The 19,654-nt window shown below is 45.4% G+C and overlaps 1 protein-coding gene across 1 annotated transcript in view; it reads right to left on the minus strand.

Annotated features, from left to right (window-relative positions):
* Positions 1-6,852: 6,852 nt before the first annotated feature.
* The window catches only part of RAB7A (RAB7A, member RAS oncogene family), a 68,417-nt gene continuing 55,615 nt past the window's right edge, over positions 6,853-19,654 (minus strand). The window contains exons 4-6 of the mRNA XM_030307532.2: positions 15,003-15,221; positions 13,286-13,414; positions 6,853-8,341 (exon numbers count right to left, since the gene is read on the minus strand). Of these exons, the coding sequence (XP_030163392.1) occupies positions 8,246-8,341; positions 13,286-13,414; positions 15,003-15,221 (444 nt within the window). The 3' untranslated portion in view covers positions 6,853-8,245. The remainder of the gene's footprint in view (positions 8,342-13,285; positions 13,415-15,002; positions 15,222-19,654) is intronic.

Genomic DNA, 19,654 nt, shown 5'->3' on the forward strand with positions numbered 1-19,654 from the left:
CAGAGCATGAACGGAGGAGGGTCAGAGAGAGAGGGAGACACAGAATCTGAAGCAGGCTCCAGGCTCTGAGCTGTCAGCACAGAGCCCGATGCGGGGCTTGAACTCACGGACCGTGAGATCATGACCTGAGCCGAAGTCAGACGCTTAACCGACTGAGCCACCCAGGCGCCCCTGCCCCAAATTCTTTTAAAGTAATTTCTACAACTCAACATGGGGCTTTAACTCACACCCCCAAAATCAAGGTTGGATGCTCTATCAACTGAGCCAGGCAGGCACCCCTTTCCTGTACTTCAAGAGCAGCTAGAAAACTGGATATTGTGTGCTGTCTTCCAGTTTAAAAATATTGGTTGGATGGGGAACCCGGGTGGCTCAGTCAGTTAAGCGTCCAACTTCAGCTCAGGTCATGATCTCACAGTTTGTGGGTTCAAGCCCCACATCGGCCTCTGTGCTGACAGCTCAGAGCCTGGAGCCTGCCTTGGATTCTGTGTCTCCTTCTCTGCCCCTCCCCTGCTCATGCTCCGTCTCTCTCTCTCTCTCTGTCAAAAATAAATAAATGTTAAAAATACATATATATTGGTTGGATGCATGTAGGGAAAGTGGAATCAAAAGTTAACAGGCAGGGGGCGCCTGAGTGGCTCAGTTGGTTAAAGTGTCCAACTTTTAATCTTGGCTCAGGTCGTGATCTCATGGCTTGTGAGACTGACCTTCCTGTGGGAGGCAATCAATGGGCAGGACTGCAAGCTTAGTGGTGGAGAGAGGGGCTGGCTAGAGCACGCATTTGATGTCTTTAAATTTTTTTTTTTAAGGCTAAATCCTCTTCTCTCTTTGGGCCTTACACATTAGTTGTAGGTCAAAATACTTTAGGGTATTATTTTTATACCACTTCAACTCTGGCTGCATGTTAGAATCACCTGAGGAGGTATTTTGTTTTCCATTGTCTTTTTTTTTTTTTTTTTTTTTTTTAATTTACTGGAGAGAGAGTAAGCGAGCAAGTGAGCGAGCAGGCACAAGTGGGGGAGAGGAGCAGAGGGGCATATATATATATATATATATATACACACACACACACACACACACACACACCTGGAGGGGGAGGGGGAAGGGGTTGGGAGAGGGAGAGGGAGAGGGAGAGAGGGAGAGGGAGAGGGAGAGGGAATCTTATGCAGGCTCCACGTTCATCGAGGAGCCCAACAAATGGCTTGATCCCACAACCCTGGGATCATGACCTGAGCCATGAGTCAGAAGTTCAACTAATGGAACCAGACTGGTTTCCCCTCCTGGAAAAGTTTTAAAAGGGACACCTGGCTGGCTCAGTTAGTAGAGCACACAACTCTTGATACTGGGGTTTTGGTTCAGGCCCCATGATGGGTGTAGAGCTTAAAAATAAAATCTTAAAAAAGCTACTTGGGATACCCCAGCACTGTCAAGTTCAGTGAATCGGATGGGGCCCAGGCCTCCAGCTGATTCTAATACACAGCTAAGCTTGAGAGAAAGGAACCTTCTGCCAGCCAGCTTTACGCAAGCTGTTTTCTCTTCAACTTGTTTTTTTTCCTCTTTACATAGGGTAGTTTGTACCTTACAAGGTTTCTTTTCTTTTTTTTTTTTTTTTTTTAACGTTTGTTTATTTTTGAGAGGGAGAGCACAAACAAAGGAGGGGCAGACAGAGAGGAGACCAAGGATATGAAGTGGGCTCTGTGGTGACAGCCCAACACGGGGCTTGAACTCACAAACAGCAAGCTCATGCCCTGAACCAAAGTTGGACATTCAACCGACTGTGCCACCCAGGAGCCCCTCACTTTTCAAAGTTTTAAAGAAAGGGAAAAATTTTAAGTCAGGAAAGAGGAAACCTGGCATGAAGCCAGTTTTAAGCAATGAAAGGTGACTTCAGCTCAGGTCATGATCTCATGGTTTGAGCTTGAGCCCCGAATTGGGCTTTCTGCTGTCAGTACAGAGCCCTCTTTGGATCCTCTGTCCTCCCCACCACCTCCCCGTCTCTCTCCAGCTCCTGCACTCTCGTTCTTGCCCTCAAAAATAAACATAAAAAAAAAAAAAGAAAAGAAAAATTGGGGCACCTGGTGACTCAATCAGTTAAGCATCTGTCTCTTAATTTCAGCTCAGATCATGATCTCATTGTTTGTGGGATTGAGACCCACGTCAGGCTGGTGCTGACAGCACAGAGCCTGCTTGGGATTCTCTCTCTCTCTCTCTCAAAATAAGCTTAAAAAAATGAAAGTTAAATGTTAAAAGGTAACGAGAGACGAGGGAGCGAACACATGTAGATAGCATATGTTAAGGGCTGAATTGTGTCCCCTCCCAAATTCACATGTTGCAATCCTAACCCCCAGTACCTCAGAATGTGAGGACACATTCTTTCAAGAGGTAATTAAGTTGAAATGAGGTCGTATGCATGGGCCCTAACCCAGTATCAGTATGACTGGTGTCCTCGTAGAGAGACATTAGGACACAGACACACACAGAGGGAAGACGATGTGAAGAAACAGGGAGAAGACACCCACCTATAGGCCAGGCCAAGGAGAGGGCCCCCAGAAAGAACCAATTCTGCTGACACTTCAATCTCAAACTTCTATCCTCCAAACTTGCAAGAAAATAAAATTCTTTTGTTTAAGTCACCCAGACTCTGCATATTTGTAACAGTAGTCCTAGCAAACTAATACAGGACATATCCAAGAAAAGAGCCAAAGAACACAATGGGATCTGGGAGGTGAAAATAGTTTGGGAAATGGGAAAAGGACTCTAGGAGGGCACATCATAGTCAGGTTCAGAGTTGCTTCAGGATAAAGTTCATGGTGTGGTAGGTCAGATCATGATTTGTCATGATGAAAGTAAGAGGACAAAGATCAGGGTCAGTGTTAAGGAGAATTATCAATTATTTCAAGACAGGGTATGGATCATGGCCTGTGTCCAAAGGATGGTTACGATGTAAGGTTCAAGGTTACATGGATCAGTTAATACAGTGGCAGGTAATGTTATTTCAAGGTCAAGTTGAGAAAGGTTAGAATGACTGTCAATATCAAAGTGAGAATCTAGAGTAGGGTCAAGGTCAGGTTCAAAATGAAAGCAAGATATAGTCATGATGATCAGGGTCAGAACCAGAGTCAGATTCAAGGAAAAATTCAAACTCACGTTCACCTCAAGGCCAGGGTGTCTCACAATACAGAACGTTTGGTGTCAGGACAAGAGTCTCAAATGGGCACCTGACTTGCTCAGTCAGAAAAGTGTCCAGACTCTTGATCTTGGACTAATGAGCTTGAACCCCATGATGGGTGTAGAGATTACCAAAAACAAACAAACAAACAAACAAACAAACTTAAAAAAAAAAAAAAGAATACTAAGAATTAGGGTCATTTCAAGATCAAGTACAAATTTGGGGTAAGATATGGTCAGGGTGGTGGTTTGCATCAGAGTTAAGAATCTGCTGAAAGGTCTGAATAAAGTGAAGGATAAGGGCCAGGGTCAAAGACATTTTAAGTTCATGGCAGCTCAAAATCAGGGATATCATCAGTGACAGAATCAAGGTCAAATATAAACTTAGGACATGAGATGGCCAGGACAATAATCAGGATGTTTCAGATTTAGGTTGAAGGCATCAGTGTCAGCATTTGGTTCTGTGTCCTAAGTTAGGTCAGTTTCAAGAACAAGTTAAAACTGAGAGCAAAATATGGTAAGGATGATGGTTAGGATGAAAACAAGGGTTAGAATTAGGGCCTGGTTCAGGACCACTTTCAAATTCAGGGTCAAATTCGTAGTAATTCCAATTTCAGGGAGAGTTAAAGTCAGGATGATTATCAGTGTACAGGTTGAAGATCAACGTCAAGTTCAAAGGGTGAGCTATAGTCAGAACATTAGTGGATCAGGGTGAGATTCCAGGTTAATTTTAAAGTTAACCCAAGGTCATGTCAAGGGGATCATAGTCAGGATCATTAGTGTAAGAAGGACAAGGTCCGGATCAAGTGGTTCTTGGTTAAAACCAGGGACTCTGTGAGATGGAGGATGATCAGGGCTGGGACAAGGGTTAACTTCATGGTCATTTCATGATTAAATTCAAGGGTAAGTTCAGCATTGATCTTGGTTAATTAATTAGCATGCTAGCATCAGGCTGAAGGTCAATTTTGAAGTTCAAGTTCATTCCAAAGTTGTAATGAATATTAAATGTGATGTTTAGGGTCAAGCTCAAAATGAAGGTAATTCAAGAGAAACATGATATCCAAAGGGTGAGAGACTGGATCAGGGTTAGGATCGAGGGAAGGTTCTAGCATAAAACCAAGTCCAAGATCACTTTATAGCCAGGGCGGGTCAAGGTTGGGTTCACAGAAAAGGTCCAGTTTGAGGTAAAGAACAGAGTCAACTTATAATCAGGATGAGACATGGTCAGAATCAGGGCAGTATTAGGTCAGGTTCAAAGGGTGAAACATGGTCAGAATGAGTTTCAAGGTCATTTCAAAGCCAGGAAGATCATCAAGGTCATAGTGAAGGTTAAGAGGTTCAGCATCAAGTTCATGTTCAAGATCAGACTGGGGGCAAAATCATGGGTCTTTATTTTTTATTTTTTTACATTTTATTTATTTTTGATTGAGACTGAACACAGTGGGGGAGGGGCAGAGAGAGACAGAGACACAGAATCCAAAGCAGGCTCCAGGCTCTGAGCTGTCAGCACAGAGCCCGACATGAAGCTCGAACTCACAAACCACGAGATCATGACCTGAGCCAAAGTTGGATGCTAAACTGGCTGAGCCACCCAGGCGCCCCTGTTTATTTATGTTTTTTGAGTTTATTTTTGAGAGAGAGAGAGAGAGTGTGTGTGTACAAGCAAGGGAGAGGCGGTGGGGGGGGGGGGGGGGGGGGCAGGGAGAGGAGAGACACAGAATCCGAAGCAGGCTCGAGTCTCTGAGCTGTCAGCACAGAGCCTGACGTGGGGCTCAAACCCATGAATCTTGAGATCATGACCTGAGCTGAAGTCGGACACTTAACCAACTGAGCCACCCAGGCGCCCCCAAATCATGGGTCTTTAGAGTGTGTCTGGCTGAGCATCAGGGTCTGGGTCAGGATTAGTGAAACAAATGAAGGAAAACTCAGCAATATAAATTCACGTCAAGAGCCAGGTCTGAGAGTCTGAGCCAATTAAGAGGAGTCTAATTAGTGTAAGCACACTCAGTCTGATTCATTTGATTTATGTAACTCCTAACTGCAAGTTAGTCTAAACCAAGATGGACACAAGAAGTGCGCTCCATGCATTCATCTCTTTGGCACATTCTTACTGGGAGGTAGAGTGAATTAGCACGAATCTAATTAGTGCTATTGAGAAGCATCATTATTAGTTCAAATGAGCTCGGTCTCAGGCATTCTTCCTAAAGGCAAAACCTCATTACCTAGTTAGTATCAACTAACACGAACATAAGCAATGCAACACACATTCATCTCAAAGGCATATTTTTAATGAGAAGTGGGAGGAATTAGGTTCAACCTGAAGAGGAGTTGGGATAAGAATTCCTGTCAATGCAACAAAATCGGCCTGGGACTCCTTATAGGCTGTTCCAGCAAACCACCAGTAAACCCAGCAATCCACACTCACACTGTGACACACAGTGACTTTGGGTCCAACTAAGGCATACTACTTAAACAAATCTGTGTTAGCGCAACAAACGCATTCCCATTCTTCTCAAAAGTAACATCTCCCTGTCAGAGCAAACGGAGATGAGCGTGAGCACAGCAACAGCATCCGTCTCCATTCACGTTCTTACCGGGAGGCAGAGCACATTCAAATGAACCCGAGGAGTGTTACTGAAGAGAATCCTAAGTATCAATGAAAACAAACTCCATCCCGCACATCCTCCTCAAAAATAAATCCCTACCGCTTGTTGAAGCAAATCGACTTGTTTGGCTCAAAAGCACATGCTTATGGGGAATCTAAGTGGGAATACGAAAAAAGATACTGTACTAGTGCAGAGTTCAGTGTCAGCCATTCCTTCTTTCTGTAAACGGCCAGGATGATTATCCATCTTAGAATAATGGTTGCGATGAGAGGTCAAGGTGAATCTCCACGTCACATTTAAGGTTAGGACCAGAGAACAAGATCGCTGAACAGGAGCCTGGTCTGTAGAGGAGTGCATCACCCAGGGTCCATAACCAGAGAAGATCTAGGCCACATGGCACCAGCCAAGGTGGAGTTGTAACTGTGTGCTTCTGAGAATGCTATCTGTAACACACAAATGGAGCCAACAGCAGGCGCGAGGGAAGGAACCAAATGAGGAGCCTGAGACGTGGGAATGTAGAAACGTGTAGCAAAGGAGAATCCAAGAGCTTAGTCAACGGGGGCACTTCTAGAAGCAAAACCTACGCCAACCCTCTGACGTGGCATCTATTCAGTTCCAGCTGGTGACCTAGAATGTTGAACACGGGGCCCCTGCTGCCACATCTTCCTCTCCTGCGAAAAATCAGAAATCCAGAACTATGTGGTATCTAAGTATCAGCAACTATGCCAACCACAACACAGAACAAAAAGAACACAAAGGCTAAGTTATAGTCATACCCACAGGCTGTGCATGGTCCACAGGCAACCAACACTCGGTAGCTGCTCCTCTAAAGGGACAACGTCTTCTCCATTCAGAGTCCCCAGGCCCCATCACTGTGATTTAAAAAAAAAAAAAACAACCCAAAACTAGGGATAGGTACTGCACAGCTGGATGTGACAAGGCCTTTCTGCCTCAGAGCACCACATGAGCCCAGTTATGGAGGGCTCTTTAGCTTGATAAAGCACTGGCTATGATTAGCTAACATGGTCTCTACCGAGCCAAGGGTCTAGAAGAAGGAAAAAAGACAGGGCAAAGGCAGATGATCTTTGTTCTTGTTACATTTTATTGGCATCACGTTCATCTCTTTACAGAAGAACTTGGCCCACACCCTAGAATGTAGACCTTTGGAAAAGGGGGAAGTGCTCCGTTAAGCAAGCTACAATGCAGGGGCAGATCCTAGGGAGGGGGCAGAACTGCCAGGGTTCCATACCAAAGAAACAGGTTAATTAATAATGGGCAAGACTGGGAGTCGGTGGGGAAAAGGAGAAAAAGGTTTGCTAACCTAAGGATACCACAACCCTGAAAGGAGCGCCTTCTAGAACAAAGGTAAAATCACTAGGACAGATCTGTTAGGATTTTCCTTTCCCTCTTATCAGTAGGATGCTGATCTATAGGGGATCGAAGTGTGGAAGTGGGGAGGGGAGGAAAAATGAGAATTTTAATTTCTGAAACAACCATTTATCCATTGCACGCACCACTGTATTATGCAAATCAACCTTTTGGAAAATTTAGACACAGAAGGGAACTAGACAGTTTTCCCCCTGGAGAGATGAAAAGCTTTTTGGCTCTTAAGTCTTTGATAAAAGGCGTACATAATTCTTGTGTCTACTGTACAGAATACTGCCTCTAGCTGGATTTCTGAATTCTGAGTTGCTAACACTCTGCAATCCAGACAGGGTTCAACCCTCCATCTTACACGCCTGCATTACAGGACTTAAACACATAATCCAAGAATTTCTTACACTAATTTATACATTTTTAATTGGTTGCATATATTAACATGTACTATAAGATTCTTTTCTAAGAAGCATTACATAATAAATGGATACTGTAAAAAGATCTGATTAGTTAAAAGTAACAAGCATTAACAGATACATACAAAACTCAGCCTTATCAGACTGGGTGTGAGCCTGTAATGAAGCATGGGGCACCAGCCTTCCCAAGTGGTAGCCTTCACAGGAGGGAGGGGTGGGGGTGGGGGTAAAAAGACCACAAGACCGTTAAAAAAATCAGATAACTAATTAGACACAGATTAACTGTAAACAGTTCTCTCTCCCCAGTGGACAAAAAGAATAAGCTTCCGATGCCGACTCCACACCAGAACGATTTCTACAGCTTGCCTGTCCTGGCTGCCAAACGAGGGCTGATGTGGTGGGTGGGCAGACCCCGATGGAGTCATCACAGGCCTGGGCTGGAGTCTGTCTGCTTGTGTCAGGTGTAGGTATAGGGGTGTGTGTGTGAGTGTGAGTGTGAGTGTGAGTGTGTGTGTGTGTGTGTGTGTGTAAGGGTGAGTATGTTTGTTGGGGTTTCTTTTGGCAGCTGGATTTGAGAGATGACTTTATGTTTTGTTTGGAAGAGGAGAGGGGGCTTGTGTTGGAAGGCCTAAGTGTGTTCTTTGTTTGTGAAGGACTCTGTGCTCTGCTCTCACTGCCCCTTCAGCAACTGCAGCTTTCCGCCGAGGCCTTGGCCCGGTCGTTCTTGTCCAGTTTGATGGGTTCGGGGAATTCGTTGTACAGCTCCACCTCTGTTTCCTGGGCAGGGAGAGAGAGAAAGGCCTGTTACTCAGGGTATGGGGAGTTTCTGAGCTCAGCTCTGGCCCTCTTCCACTGGGCACAGTGGGCAGACCTGGCAGTGAACGGAGGGCTCTGGTGGAAGGCATTCAACCCTCTAGGCCCAAACTGGGGGAAGACAGGTTTTGCAATAACTCTGGGACAAGGTGAAGAGAGAAATTCAGCAGGAAGGGCAGCAATCGACACTGAGCACTCAGGACAGAGCTGACTCATGCTCTCCATCATAATCGAAATCTGGTGGCTTGGGGACCACAGCCAGCTCACAGATGCTTTGAGTGGTCCGTATCGTATCATTGCCAACACTTCAGAAGTCAGACTTCAGCATGGGCTGGATCCTGGCAGCTCTTAGCCCTTCCACAAGGCAGGAAGGGGCTGGGGCTGGAGTGCTGGCTGCCCTCTCAGTCCCAAAACATTCCCCTAGGCCCCTATCTGACATTCATTTTTCTGGACTTACGGTCTATTTTCTTTTTCTTCCAAAAGTTAAGAGGGTTTTTGTCTCTAAGTGCTGCGTGCTCAGAAACCAGCTATGGATGAATTTTATCACCAACTGTGGTTGTGAGGTCACAGCAGATGGACTGTGATCAGTTTAGTGTGACTTTCTGCTGAATTAACAAGTATCCAGTGAGGGGCAGTTTTCTACTTCCTGGTGTAGGAAAACAATCTGTCACTTAAACACTGAGCACCTATGTGCCAGCAACTGTTCTAGGATATGGAGATGAAGCAAGCAATGTTTCTAGTCGCTAAAAGTTGTCTAGGGAATGAGGGCCTGGGTGGCTCAGTCAGTCGAGCGTCTGACTTCTGCTCAGGTCATGATCTCACAGTTCGTGGTTTTGAGCCCCCTGTCGGGCTCTGAGCTGATAGTGTGGTGCTGGCTTTGGATTCTGTCTTCCTCTCTCTCTGTCCCTCCCCCACTCACACTCTCTCTCAAAAATCAACACGGAAAAAAATTAAAAACAAAGTTTTCTAGGGAAAATTATACTATTCACAATAGCTATAAAAGTAAAAACCCCCAAGAATTCACATTAAAAAAAGTAAAAGGTCTACCGAGGTATACAGAGTGTACAATTCAGTGGTTTTTTAGTGTATTCACAAAGTTGGGCAACCATCACCACTAATTCCAGAACATTTTCTTCACCCCATAAGGAAACCCTGCACTCATTAGCAGTCATTCCCCATCCCCATCAGACACCCCTAAGCCTTGGCAACCACTCATCTACATTTTTTTTAATTTTTTTTTTTTAATGTTTTATTTATTTTTGAGAGAGAGAGAGAGACAGACAGACAGAGTATGAGCTGGGCAGGGGCAGAGAGAGAGGGAGACAGAATCCACAAAGCAGACTCTAGGCTCTGAGCTGTCAGCACAGAATCCGATGCGGGGCTCGAACCCGTGAACCACGAGATCATGACCTGAGCCGAAGTCGGATGCCCAACCGACTGAGCCACCAAGGTGCCCCTACATTTTTTTTTTAAAATCTATTTATTTTTGAGAGAAAGCATGAGCGGGAGAGGGGCAGAGATGCGGGGATAGAGGATCTGAAGCAGGCTGCGCTGACAGCAGTGACCCCGATGTGGGGCTCAAACCCACAAACCGTGAGATCATGACCTGAGCTGAAGTCGGATGCTAAACTGACTAAGCCACCCATGTGCCCCCATCTACTTTGTCTTAATAGATCCGCCTATTTTGGACACTTCACTTGATGGACGTTTGTTTGTTTCTGCTTTTTGGCTACTATGGCTATTTTGGATGTACATGTTTTCACTCTTCCTGAGTATATACGTAGGAGTGGAGTCAAATGGTAACTCTTGGGGTGCCTGGGTGGCTCAGTCGGTTAAGTGTCTGACTCTTGATTTCGGCTCAGGTCATGATCTCATGGTTCGTTGAGTTTGAGCCCCGTACTGGGCTCCATGCTGACAGTGCAGAGCCTACCTGGGATTCTTTCTTTGCCCCTCCCCTGCTTGCCCACGCTCTCTCTTAAAAATAAATAGACTTAAAAAAAAAAAAAAGATAACTCTTTATGTGTAACTTTTTTGAAGAACTGCCAGACTGTTTTCCATACTGGCTGCACTATTTTACATTCCCACCAGGAGTGTATTTAATATGAAAGGCAAAGGATCTGAAAAATGATACGGTTTTATTGAAGGATATCACACAAGACCTAAAATAATAGCTGTTATGGACTGCATCTTTGTGTCTCCCCCAAATTCCTACATTGAAATCCTAATCCCCAGTGTGCTAGTATTAGGAATAAGAAATGAAGGTTAAATGAGGCCATAAGGCTGGGGCCCTGATCGGACAGGATTAGTGTGTCCTTGAAGGAAGGGACACCAGAGAGAGGGGGCTCTTGCTTGCTCTAGGTCTTGCTGTCTGTGATCACGTAGGAAAAGCCATGCACCCGAGAACACAGCAGTCAGCAAGTGGGGGAGAGAGTCCTTAGCAGAAAGTGAATTTGCTGGCACTGTGATTACAAACCTCTGGCTTCCAGAACCAAGAGAAGATAAAAGCCTGCTGTTTTGCCACCTAGTCTATAGTATTTTGTTACGGCATCCAGAGCATACTAATAAGATAGCTGTAATGCGCAATCCCAGTCAGAATCTCAATAAAGTTTTCTACTTGGGTGCGGGGAGCGGGGGGGAGAAAAAAGGTGGAACTATAATAAAATTCTCAGCCTAAATGGAAAATGCACCAACATGGCCAAGGAAAAAATACAAACAAGACTGGAGGGGTGGGGGAGTGGGGGGAGACTTGCCTTATCAGAGGTCACATACACTATAAAGGCAGTCAAATCAAGACGGTCCAATGCACAATTGCCAAATGGACTGGAGAGACCCGAAATAGATCCCAGTATACATGAACATTCACCCACATAAAGGTAATGCTTCAATCCACTGGGGAAAGTGGTTTTTTAACAATTTGCAACTAATGTTGGAAATAATTGGCTATCCCTCTTAAAGAGAAAGGTGAGACTCTATTTCCGCCTATAAGCCTAGATGAATTCCAGCTAAATCAGACAACACATAAGCTAGATATAGAAAACCTAGAAATTTAAAATGACATACCTGTCTTAAAAAATTACTCTTTTCCTATGGCCCAGGGATAAAGCATAAGTGGAAAAGTCACATGCGATGCAGGTGAAGTTAATTCCTGTTCACAGAGAGCTCATGATCAGCGACAGGTGCCCAGGCCCCAGTGCCGCACAGCGGTGGCCTACAGGACAGGGAACCCCCAGACCGGCGGCACAGCAGCAGACCTACAGATGGTGCCGACTGCTCGCTGGTCAGCAGGTAAGAGAAAGGGCTGAAGCACTGCTGCCTTCGAGGAAAACGTTCTGGCAGCATCTTTTACTATTAATTATTTTTTAGAGTTTATTTTGAGAGAGAGAGCGAGCACGCACGTGCAAGCAGGGAAGGGGCAGAGAGAATCCCAAGCAGGCCTCCTGCTATCAGCTTAGAGCCCGATGCGGGGCTCGAACTCGCAAACCGTGAGATCATGACCTGACCCGAAACCAGGAATCAGACGCTTAACCGACTGAGCCACCCAGGTGTCCCTGGCACCATCTTTTAAAAGCACACATACCTTTCAATCTAACAATCTTACTCCTGAGAGGCTAGCATGTAGGAACAAAAAAGCATTATAATAAGGCTACAGAGACAGCAATATTCAGAGAGAAAAACTGACAGTGATGCCAGTCAACAGGGAACTGGTTGAAGGCAACTCCCCATACCTGTTTAGATTCGCATGCAAGTATCAGGAACATTAGGGAAAACATAGCAGGCTATTATTGACCTAGGTGCGAAGGTGGGTTAGAGGAAGCGGAAGAGAGGGAGGCCTAGGCCTCAGGCCTGCACCCTGTTATCCACGTTTCTCAACAGGGGCTATCCTGGCCTTCTGGGTCGATCAATTCTTCGTCAGGCAAGACCGTCCCCTTTCATCACGGAACCCTCAGTGCAGCCTCCAGTTGTTCCAGAATGGGAACAACCCATTCCAGTTACCTCCCTGCCCACAGGTCCAGATGCCCCATCCTGCTGAGAACTGCTGCATTCTAGAAACCTGGTTTCCTGGAGCTGGCAGAACCTGCCTTGCCCCTCACAGCCACCACGTGCTTCCTCAAATGTTCTCTGAGCCCTCTGGCAGGCGCCTCACCTCTGACACTCACTCCCCCCCTAAGTCTGACTATCACAGATGACGGACGATGCCTCATGATGTCCCTTAACTCACTGGCCCTAACGGAGCCACTCAATCAAAAGAGCCTTCAACTCCCACATGCCAACAAGAAGTAACTGTTTGTTTTCTGGAAACAGCTGAGTAAACAACATTAAGAAAGAAATTCTCATTCAAGGAATACATTTCCTCGAGTTTCTGGGTAAGCTTTCCTTCTGGTGATCAAATATAACCATTTATGAGGATGACAGGAGTGACCCCATCTCATTCAATCTTAACCATCCTGCAAAGCAAGTATTCTCTTTTTATGAGGGGATGGAAGTTCAGAGATGAAACACACACACACACACACACACCACCACCACCACCACCACCACCACCACCACCACTAAATTTAATGATGCGTAGCAAACCTGGGATTTGAATTCCAATTGATGCTCTCCTCCAATGGAAGGAGCAATGTGGCCAGGGGCCTCCTAGTGGTCTGATCTCCTAACAGCATGCGGGAGAATAAGCACATACCCGTAAGGGTGGCCCTCAGCCTGTCTTCACTGCCCCTGTCCTACAGAGGTGGAATTTCTGGGAGCTTTAGCAAAATGCCTCATTACCTTCCCAGATAAACACATGGGGTTTTCTGGCTACACGGACAAAAGAGCTAGGAAAGAAGATTACGGACAAGGAAGCCAGGCAGGGGCTGGGTTGATGGTCAGTCAGCAGAGGGAGCCAGATAGCTGCTGGAGACCCACCTGTTTAAGTGCATTCCGTGCAATCGTCTGGAACGCCTGCTCCACGTTGATGGCCTCCTTGGCACTGGTCTCGAAGTAGGGAATGTTGTTTTTGCTGTAGCACCAGGCCTGTGCCCGCTTTGTGGCCACCTGGAAGAGGAAGCAGGGTGTATGTGTGCTCCTAATCTAGCACGGCCTCAACCTTCTCTAGAAGGATCATGGTCCCTAGTCTATAGGTAGCATAGGTGAGGGAGCAGACCTGGGGGGTGAGGGTGTGCAGGGACACAGCTGCAGACCTGTCCAAGGTCACCCTGCTGGCTCTGCATAACACAGCTAGACCTCAAACCCAAAGCCCATTCTATAATCCATAGTTTCTGACCCTTAGCTACACTTAAAAGGAGTAAGCAGCCAGCCCAAGAAGTATTGAATCATTTCTCCTAGGACCTCAGAGGTCCCAGCCCAGGAAATGCCTGGCAGCTTGGTCTCTAAGGTTCACTGTCCCTTACCCATTACTGCTCATATTAAACCACCTGTGTCACAATCTTGTGTCACAGAATCCTGCTGCTCTCACCAGCACCCCTACCCTCTCCTACCCCAATTCCTTCCCCGAGCCTTAGCCTATTTTCAGGCATGAGGGGACTGTCACTTAGAAAAGGGAGAAAATGAGATCAATGGCCAGAAATAAACCTAGTTATAATTAAGAGTCTATGTTCCCAAGAGAAATGCTATTTGAAAGTGAACCAGAGCAATTTTACTCAAAGCCCAAAGCGCAATCTTTTGCACACATGGAGATCCAGGCAGGCCCCTGAGGTGCAGGAGAGCAGAATTACAAAATCTAATCCCTTCCTTTCAAGTGCAGAAGAAGAACTGAGGCTCAGAAGGCAAAGGCAATGGTCTAAAGTCACAGCCGGTCAGGGGCAGCGTGGGGATTTAAACCAGGTCTCCTGAGCCCTGGTCCTCAAAGGCAGCTGGCCAAAAGGTAGTTCACATTCCCACATACACCTTTCTAGAGCCATTCTGAGTGTAGCAAAGAACCCTCCAAACCACAAGGCACCGTGGAAGCCAGTGCCTCTCACAGGAGGGGAAAATAACAACGGGCCCATAGAAAGCCACCATTTTCCAAGCTCTTCCTGGGTGCCAGGCTTTCAGGTGCAGCGTCACCTGATCCCAGAGTATTCTTGTTACAGGAGTCAACGTTCAGACTCCAAGAAGTATTCCCAAATTAAAAGTGCATGAGCCAGGCTTTAAATGCAAGTCTGCTTTTAAATCCCAAAGACCAAAATGCAGACTGCAACCCAGCCTCAAGTCCAATTATTTCATGGGGACCAAAAGTGATGGACTTGCTACTTTGCTGGCATAATCTCAAAGGGAAAACCACTGCAGACTTTCACTGTCCCTGTGTTGCCACAGAGAAAGCAAAACTGGTATGCCATTACTCGGTTAGGAAGCAAGGCTTTATTCCAAGGGCTGGATGGGTAATTAGTTATCTCTCCCCTCTCCCCCAGTATGGGGCACACGCGCGCGCGCGCACACACACACACACACACACACACACACACACACAGTTATACTGGGTATTGGTCCTTAAGGCACGTGGCTTTTTACTAATCAAAACTAAAAACAGTAGCCATCTGAAACTTAGCTGCTACTTTTAAAAGAAGGCCCAGCAGCCACGACCTAAATGAGGGTAGATTCGTAAGCCTCCACATTTTCGACTGTCACTACCTTTGGCACTTACTTGTCTGTTTTCGAGGTCAATCTTGTTTCCCAACACCACGAAGGGGAAGTTTTCAGGATCCCGGGGACTGGCCTGGATGAGAAACTCATCTCTCCAGCTATCAAGGGTTTTGAATGTGTTGGGGGCAGTGACGTCAAATACCAGAACGCAGCAGTCTGCGCCTCTGTAGAAGGCCACACCAAGGGACTGGAACCGTTCTTGTCCTGCTGTGTCCCAGATCTGCGAGAGACAAAACATTATTCCTTGGGGAACACGGCTGTAGGAGTGGGGGACACCAGAGGAAAACGAGCTGGATCACGGAGACACTCAGAGACAAGTGACTTCAGAACCAGAGTATCCAGAAGAGCCCTGACAGACAGCATGCGTGAGTGCACGTGTCTGTGAGGGGTGACACTGAGTCCGAACTCTGTTAGAAAATGTCTTTACCTTGATCCAGGTGGTAGTCACACGGATATTTATGTGAAATTCATGATGTAAACTTAAGGTTTATGTACTCTGGGGACTTTTTGGGGGTGACAGAATTACAGGGAGGTGATTACTCACTGAATTGTATATTTAAATTTACACATTTTACTGTCTATCAAGCTTACCTTAAAAAAATGAGCATGTTTTATTTATACTATAACTCACTTAAAAACAAAAAAAGCAAACAAAAACCCCTGACAGAGAGAGATGAAGGGAAAGACAGACAACAAGAACATACTCTAGAATATAGGTGAAAGCCGGCTTTCAATCTGAACACCATGTACTACTGACCAGCTCAAAGAACTTCACGCCGTTCATTGCCTTGCTAGGTTTGAGAGCGAAGATGGATTCCCTCGCTGCCCTAGATTCCTAACAAGGCCACCCTGATCAGCCTGGAGAGATGACAGGTGTTATGAGAAATGGTCCCACACCCCCCAGCCAGTCACCAGGTTTAAGAAAGTGGCTGGGTCAGAAGCAGCATACTATTACTTCCAGCTGACACGGGTCTCCCCCCCACTACTGGATTCACTGTCGGCAGGGAACCCGCTCAGCTTCAGAACACAAGAACTTGGACCATCCTTACAACCCAGATACATACCAGCTTTACGTCCACATCACCGGCCAACCACCCCAAAGGCCCAGGGTTTGAACCCAAATGGGGTGTGGATTGGACCACTATGGTTTTATCTCCAGAACCAGATTCTGCAGAAAGATGGTTGAGCTCCTCTGTGAAGCCCTTCTCAGGCAGCCAGTCCTGCCTCACTCCAGGTGATCTGGAACACCTGGGCAACATGTCAAGTGTCCCTAGGCCAGACAAAGATTGAGCTCCCAGTTCAGGGAAGAAGAGCACCATACAAGACGAGGGTAGGATGCCTGGTTAGGATGACTTAGGTGCAAGGCTGAAGGGCAATAGAAACAAACCCAAAGCCTATTAGTCTAACTGCCTCTCATCAGAGTTGGAGGACTAAATGCTGCCCCACCCCCAAGACAACAAGCTAAGTACACACATGTAGACACGACATGATCTCTAGTGTCACTGGATCCCCAGCAGAGGGGCTGTTGGTGAGGTCTGATTTTGTGCTTTTCGGGTTTCCCAACACCTACACTGAATGTGCGTCTCTGAGTGAAAAAATGAACCCTTTCTCGTAAGAGAGAGACTGGGACGAAGGGGGACTCAAGAGCTTGGTCACACAATAAGGAAAGTAGAAACAGACAACTATTCCTATAAAGAGAAAATAAGAAAACAAGATTTAAAACCAGAATTTTAATCTAGGCTTGTACAAAAAAAAAAAAAAAAAAAAAAAAAAAAAATTCCATTAGAGAAGTAAGTAACATTGTTCTTATGTAAACATCTGGGTAAGTAAAGCCAAAAGAGCCCTCCAAACACTTGGCACACACTGCCCCACGAGACCATTACTCTAGGTGTCCGTGCTGTGGGGTTTTATGTAGCTGAAATCCTCCCCCACACGTCACTCCTCTCTGCCCTGTGAAACACTGCAGCACTTTCTCTGACAGCGACTCACACCTTTATGGATGCCCAACAAACTCAGCGAACAACTTCATTCTTGTTAAAAAAAGCAAAACAAAAAAAAACACCCCGGCTGCCAATTTTCTGTACTTGTAACTCAGTAATGAATGCTAACATACAGAGCCTCTTCTGTATTTCAGGTGCTTGTTTAGGACAGAATCCCAACAGGAGAATTACATAAGAATTCTACCACTTTTGGGTGGAACCAAATGGGTATTTGGAACTCAAATACACAGAGAAGGCAAAGTAAGGGGTTGTTAAAAAGAAAAGCTGAAAAGCTGGGGAGTTATTCTTAGCAACTTTCAAAAATTTATCTTCAAACCTAGAAAAGTATAGTCCTATAACTGTGGTCTTTAAAACTTTTTAGTATTTTAACTGAAATATTTTGTTTTCTACATTCAAAACACACCCATATAACTACCTGCTACTTGAATGTGACAAATATTAACACTGACACCTTCATGTCAGTTTTTTTACTATTTTTTTATTGTCTAGTTTTATTTAAATTTTAGTCATTTAAAAAATTATTTATTTTTTCTAAGTTTATTTATTTTGAGAGAGAGAGCGAGCAGGGGAGGGGCAGAGAGAGGGGGAGAGAGGGAGGGAGGGAGGGAGGGAGGGAGGGAGAGAGAGAGAGAGAGAGAGAGAGAATCCAAAGCAGGCTTTGCACCACCATCAGTGCAGAGCCCAACATGGGGCTCAAACTCATGAACCTCGAAATCATGACCTGAGCTGAAATCAAGAGTCAGATGTTTAAACTGAGCCACCCAGCCCCCTACCCCATCCCCCCTTTTAAAAGGAAACAGAGTTAACCCTTCCTCACAGCATTCCCTTTCCTCCCTCCCCAGAAGTAAATGGTTCCTGAAGAACTTTTTAGACAAATGGTATTATCCTATACATCTTTTTTTGCAATTTGCTTTTTTTTTCCCTTTTCCAAAAGTTAATGGTTATATAGCATTCCACTTTCTTAATATACATCCTTTATTCCCTGGTCATCTGAACTGTTTGCAGTTTTTCAAAAAAGCTGCAATGAGCATTTTTCCTAGGCTTCTCTTCTTGTGCCAAGAGGTAAATCTCTCTAGGCTACCTGCCTAGACAGAGAATTGCGCGTGTTCAACAATGGAAAGCAAAATGGTAGTCTCTATTAAGAAGAGCTAATATCCCACCAACAGCTTGAGAATATTCTGCTTCCCTATATTCCTGCCCAAACTTGATTTTGTCAGCTTTTTTTTCCATGTCTGCACATTAAAAAAAAAAATTTATTTGGAGAGAAAGCCACCATGTACATGCATGCAAGCAGGGAAGAACAGAGAGGGAGAGTGACAGAATCTCAAGCAGGCTCTGCAAACCCACAAACCGCGAGATCATGACCTGAGCTGAAACCAAGGGTCAGGGGCGCCTGGGTGGCGCAGTCGGTTAAGCGTCCGACTTCAGCCAGGTCACGATCTCGCGGTCCGTGAGTTCGAGCCCCGCGTCGGGCTCTGGGCTGATGGCTCAGAGCCTGGAGCCTGTTTCCGATTCTGTGTCTCCCTCTCTCTCTGCCCCTCCCCCGTTCATGCTCTGTCTCTCTCTGTCCAAAAAAAAAATAAATGTTAAAAAAAAAAATAAAAAAAAAAAAAAAAAGAAACCAAGGGTCAGACGCTTAACTGAACGAGCCACCCAGGTGTCCCTTCATGTGTACATATTTATAGTAACACACTTTATTAACTTAAAATTTTTAAAAATGTTTATTTTTGAGAGACAGACACACAATGTGGGCAAGGGACAGAGGAAAACAGAGGATCTGAAGTAGGCTCTATACTGACACCAGCGAGCCTGATGCAGGGCTCAAACTCACCAACTGTGAGATCATGACCTGAGCTGAAGTCAGACACTCAACTGACTCGAGTCTGGGTCGCCCCATGCTTTAACTTTAAATTACAATGTAACAAATTACTGTTAAAATACAATAAAGAATATCTGGGTAGTACATCTGTATCACTTTAAAGAACTCTATCTACATCAAGAGAGATCTATATAAAATGAGGAATATATTAGAATTAAAAGGCTATCTAGTTTGTATTTTTCTTAAAATGTATATAAACTCTCACTTGCAACTCAGTGACTTTAATAATATGTCTGAATATTTATTTTCTACATGATGGACTCCTTGTTTAAAATGTTATGGTAAAGGGGCTCCTGGGTGGCTCTGTCGGTTAAGCATCCAACTCTTGGTTTCAGCCCAGGTCATGATCTCACAGTTTGCGAGCAAGTCCCAAAGCACTGTGTAGGACTCTGAGCTGACAGCATGGAGCCTGCTGAGGATTCTCTCTCCCTGTCCCCCTCTCGTGTTCTCTCTCACTCAAAAATGAATAAGTTAAAAAAAAAAGTTACAGTATGACATTCTTTTAGTCCTATGGACGGTAAATAGAATATGTTACTGTTTACCATTAACAATTTCAATTATTTTTTAATGTTTTTATTTATTTTTGAGACAAAGAGAGACCAAGCATGAACAGGGGAGGGGAAGAGAGAGAGGGAGACACAGAATCCAAAGCAGGCTCCAGGCCCTGAGCTGTCAGCACAGAGCCTGACGCGGGGCTTGAACCCACAGACTGTGAGATCATGACCTGAGCTGAAGTCAGACGCTTAACCGACTGAGCCACCCAGGTGCCCCATT

Source organism: Lynx canadensis, chromosome A2 (assembly GCF_007474595.2).
Source record: "Lynx canadensis isolate LIC74 chromosome A2, mLynCan4.pri.v2, whole genome shotgun sequence".
Lineage (NCBI taxonomy): Eukaryota > Metazoa > Chordata > Mammalia > Carnivora > Felidae > Lynx > Lynx canadensis.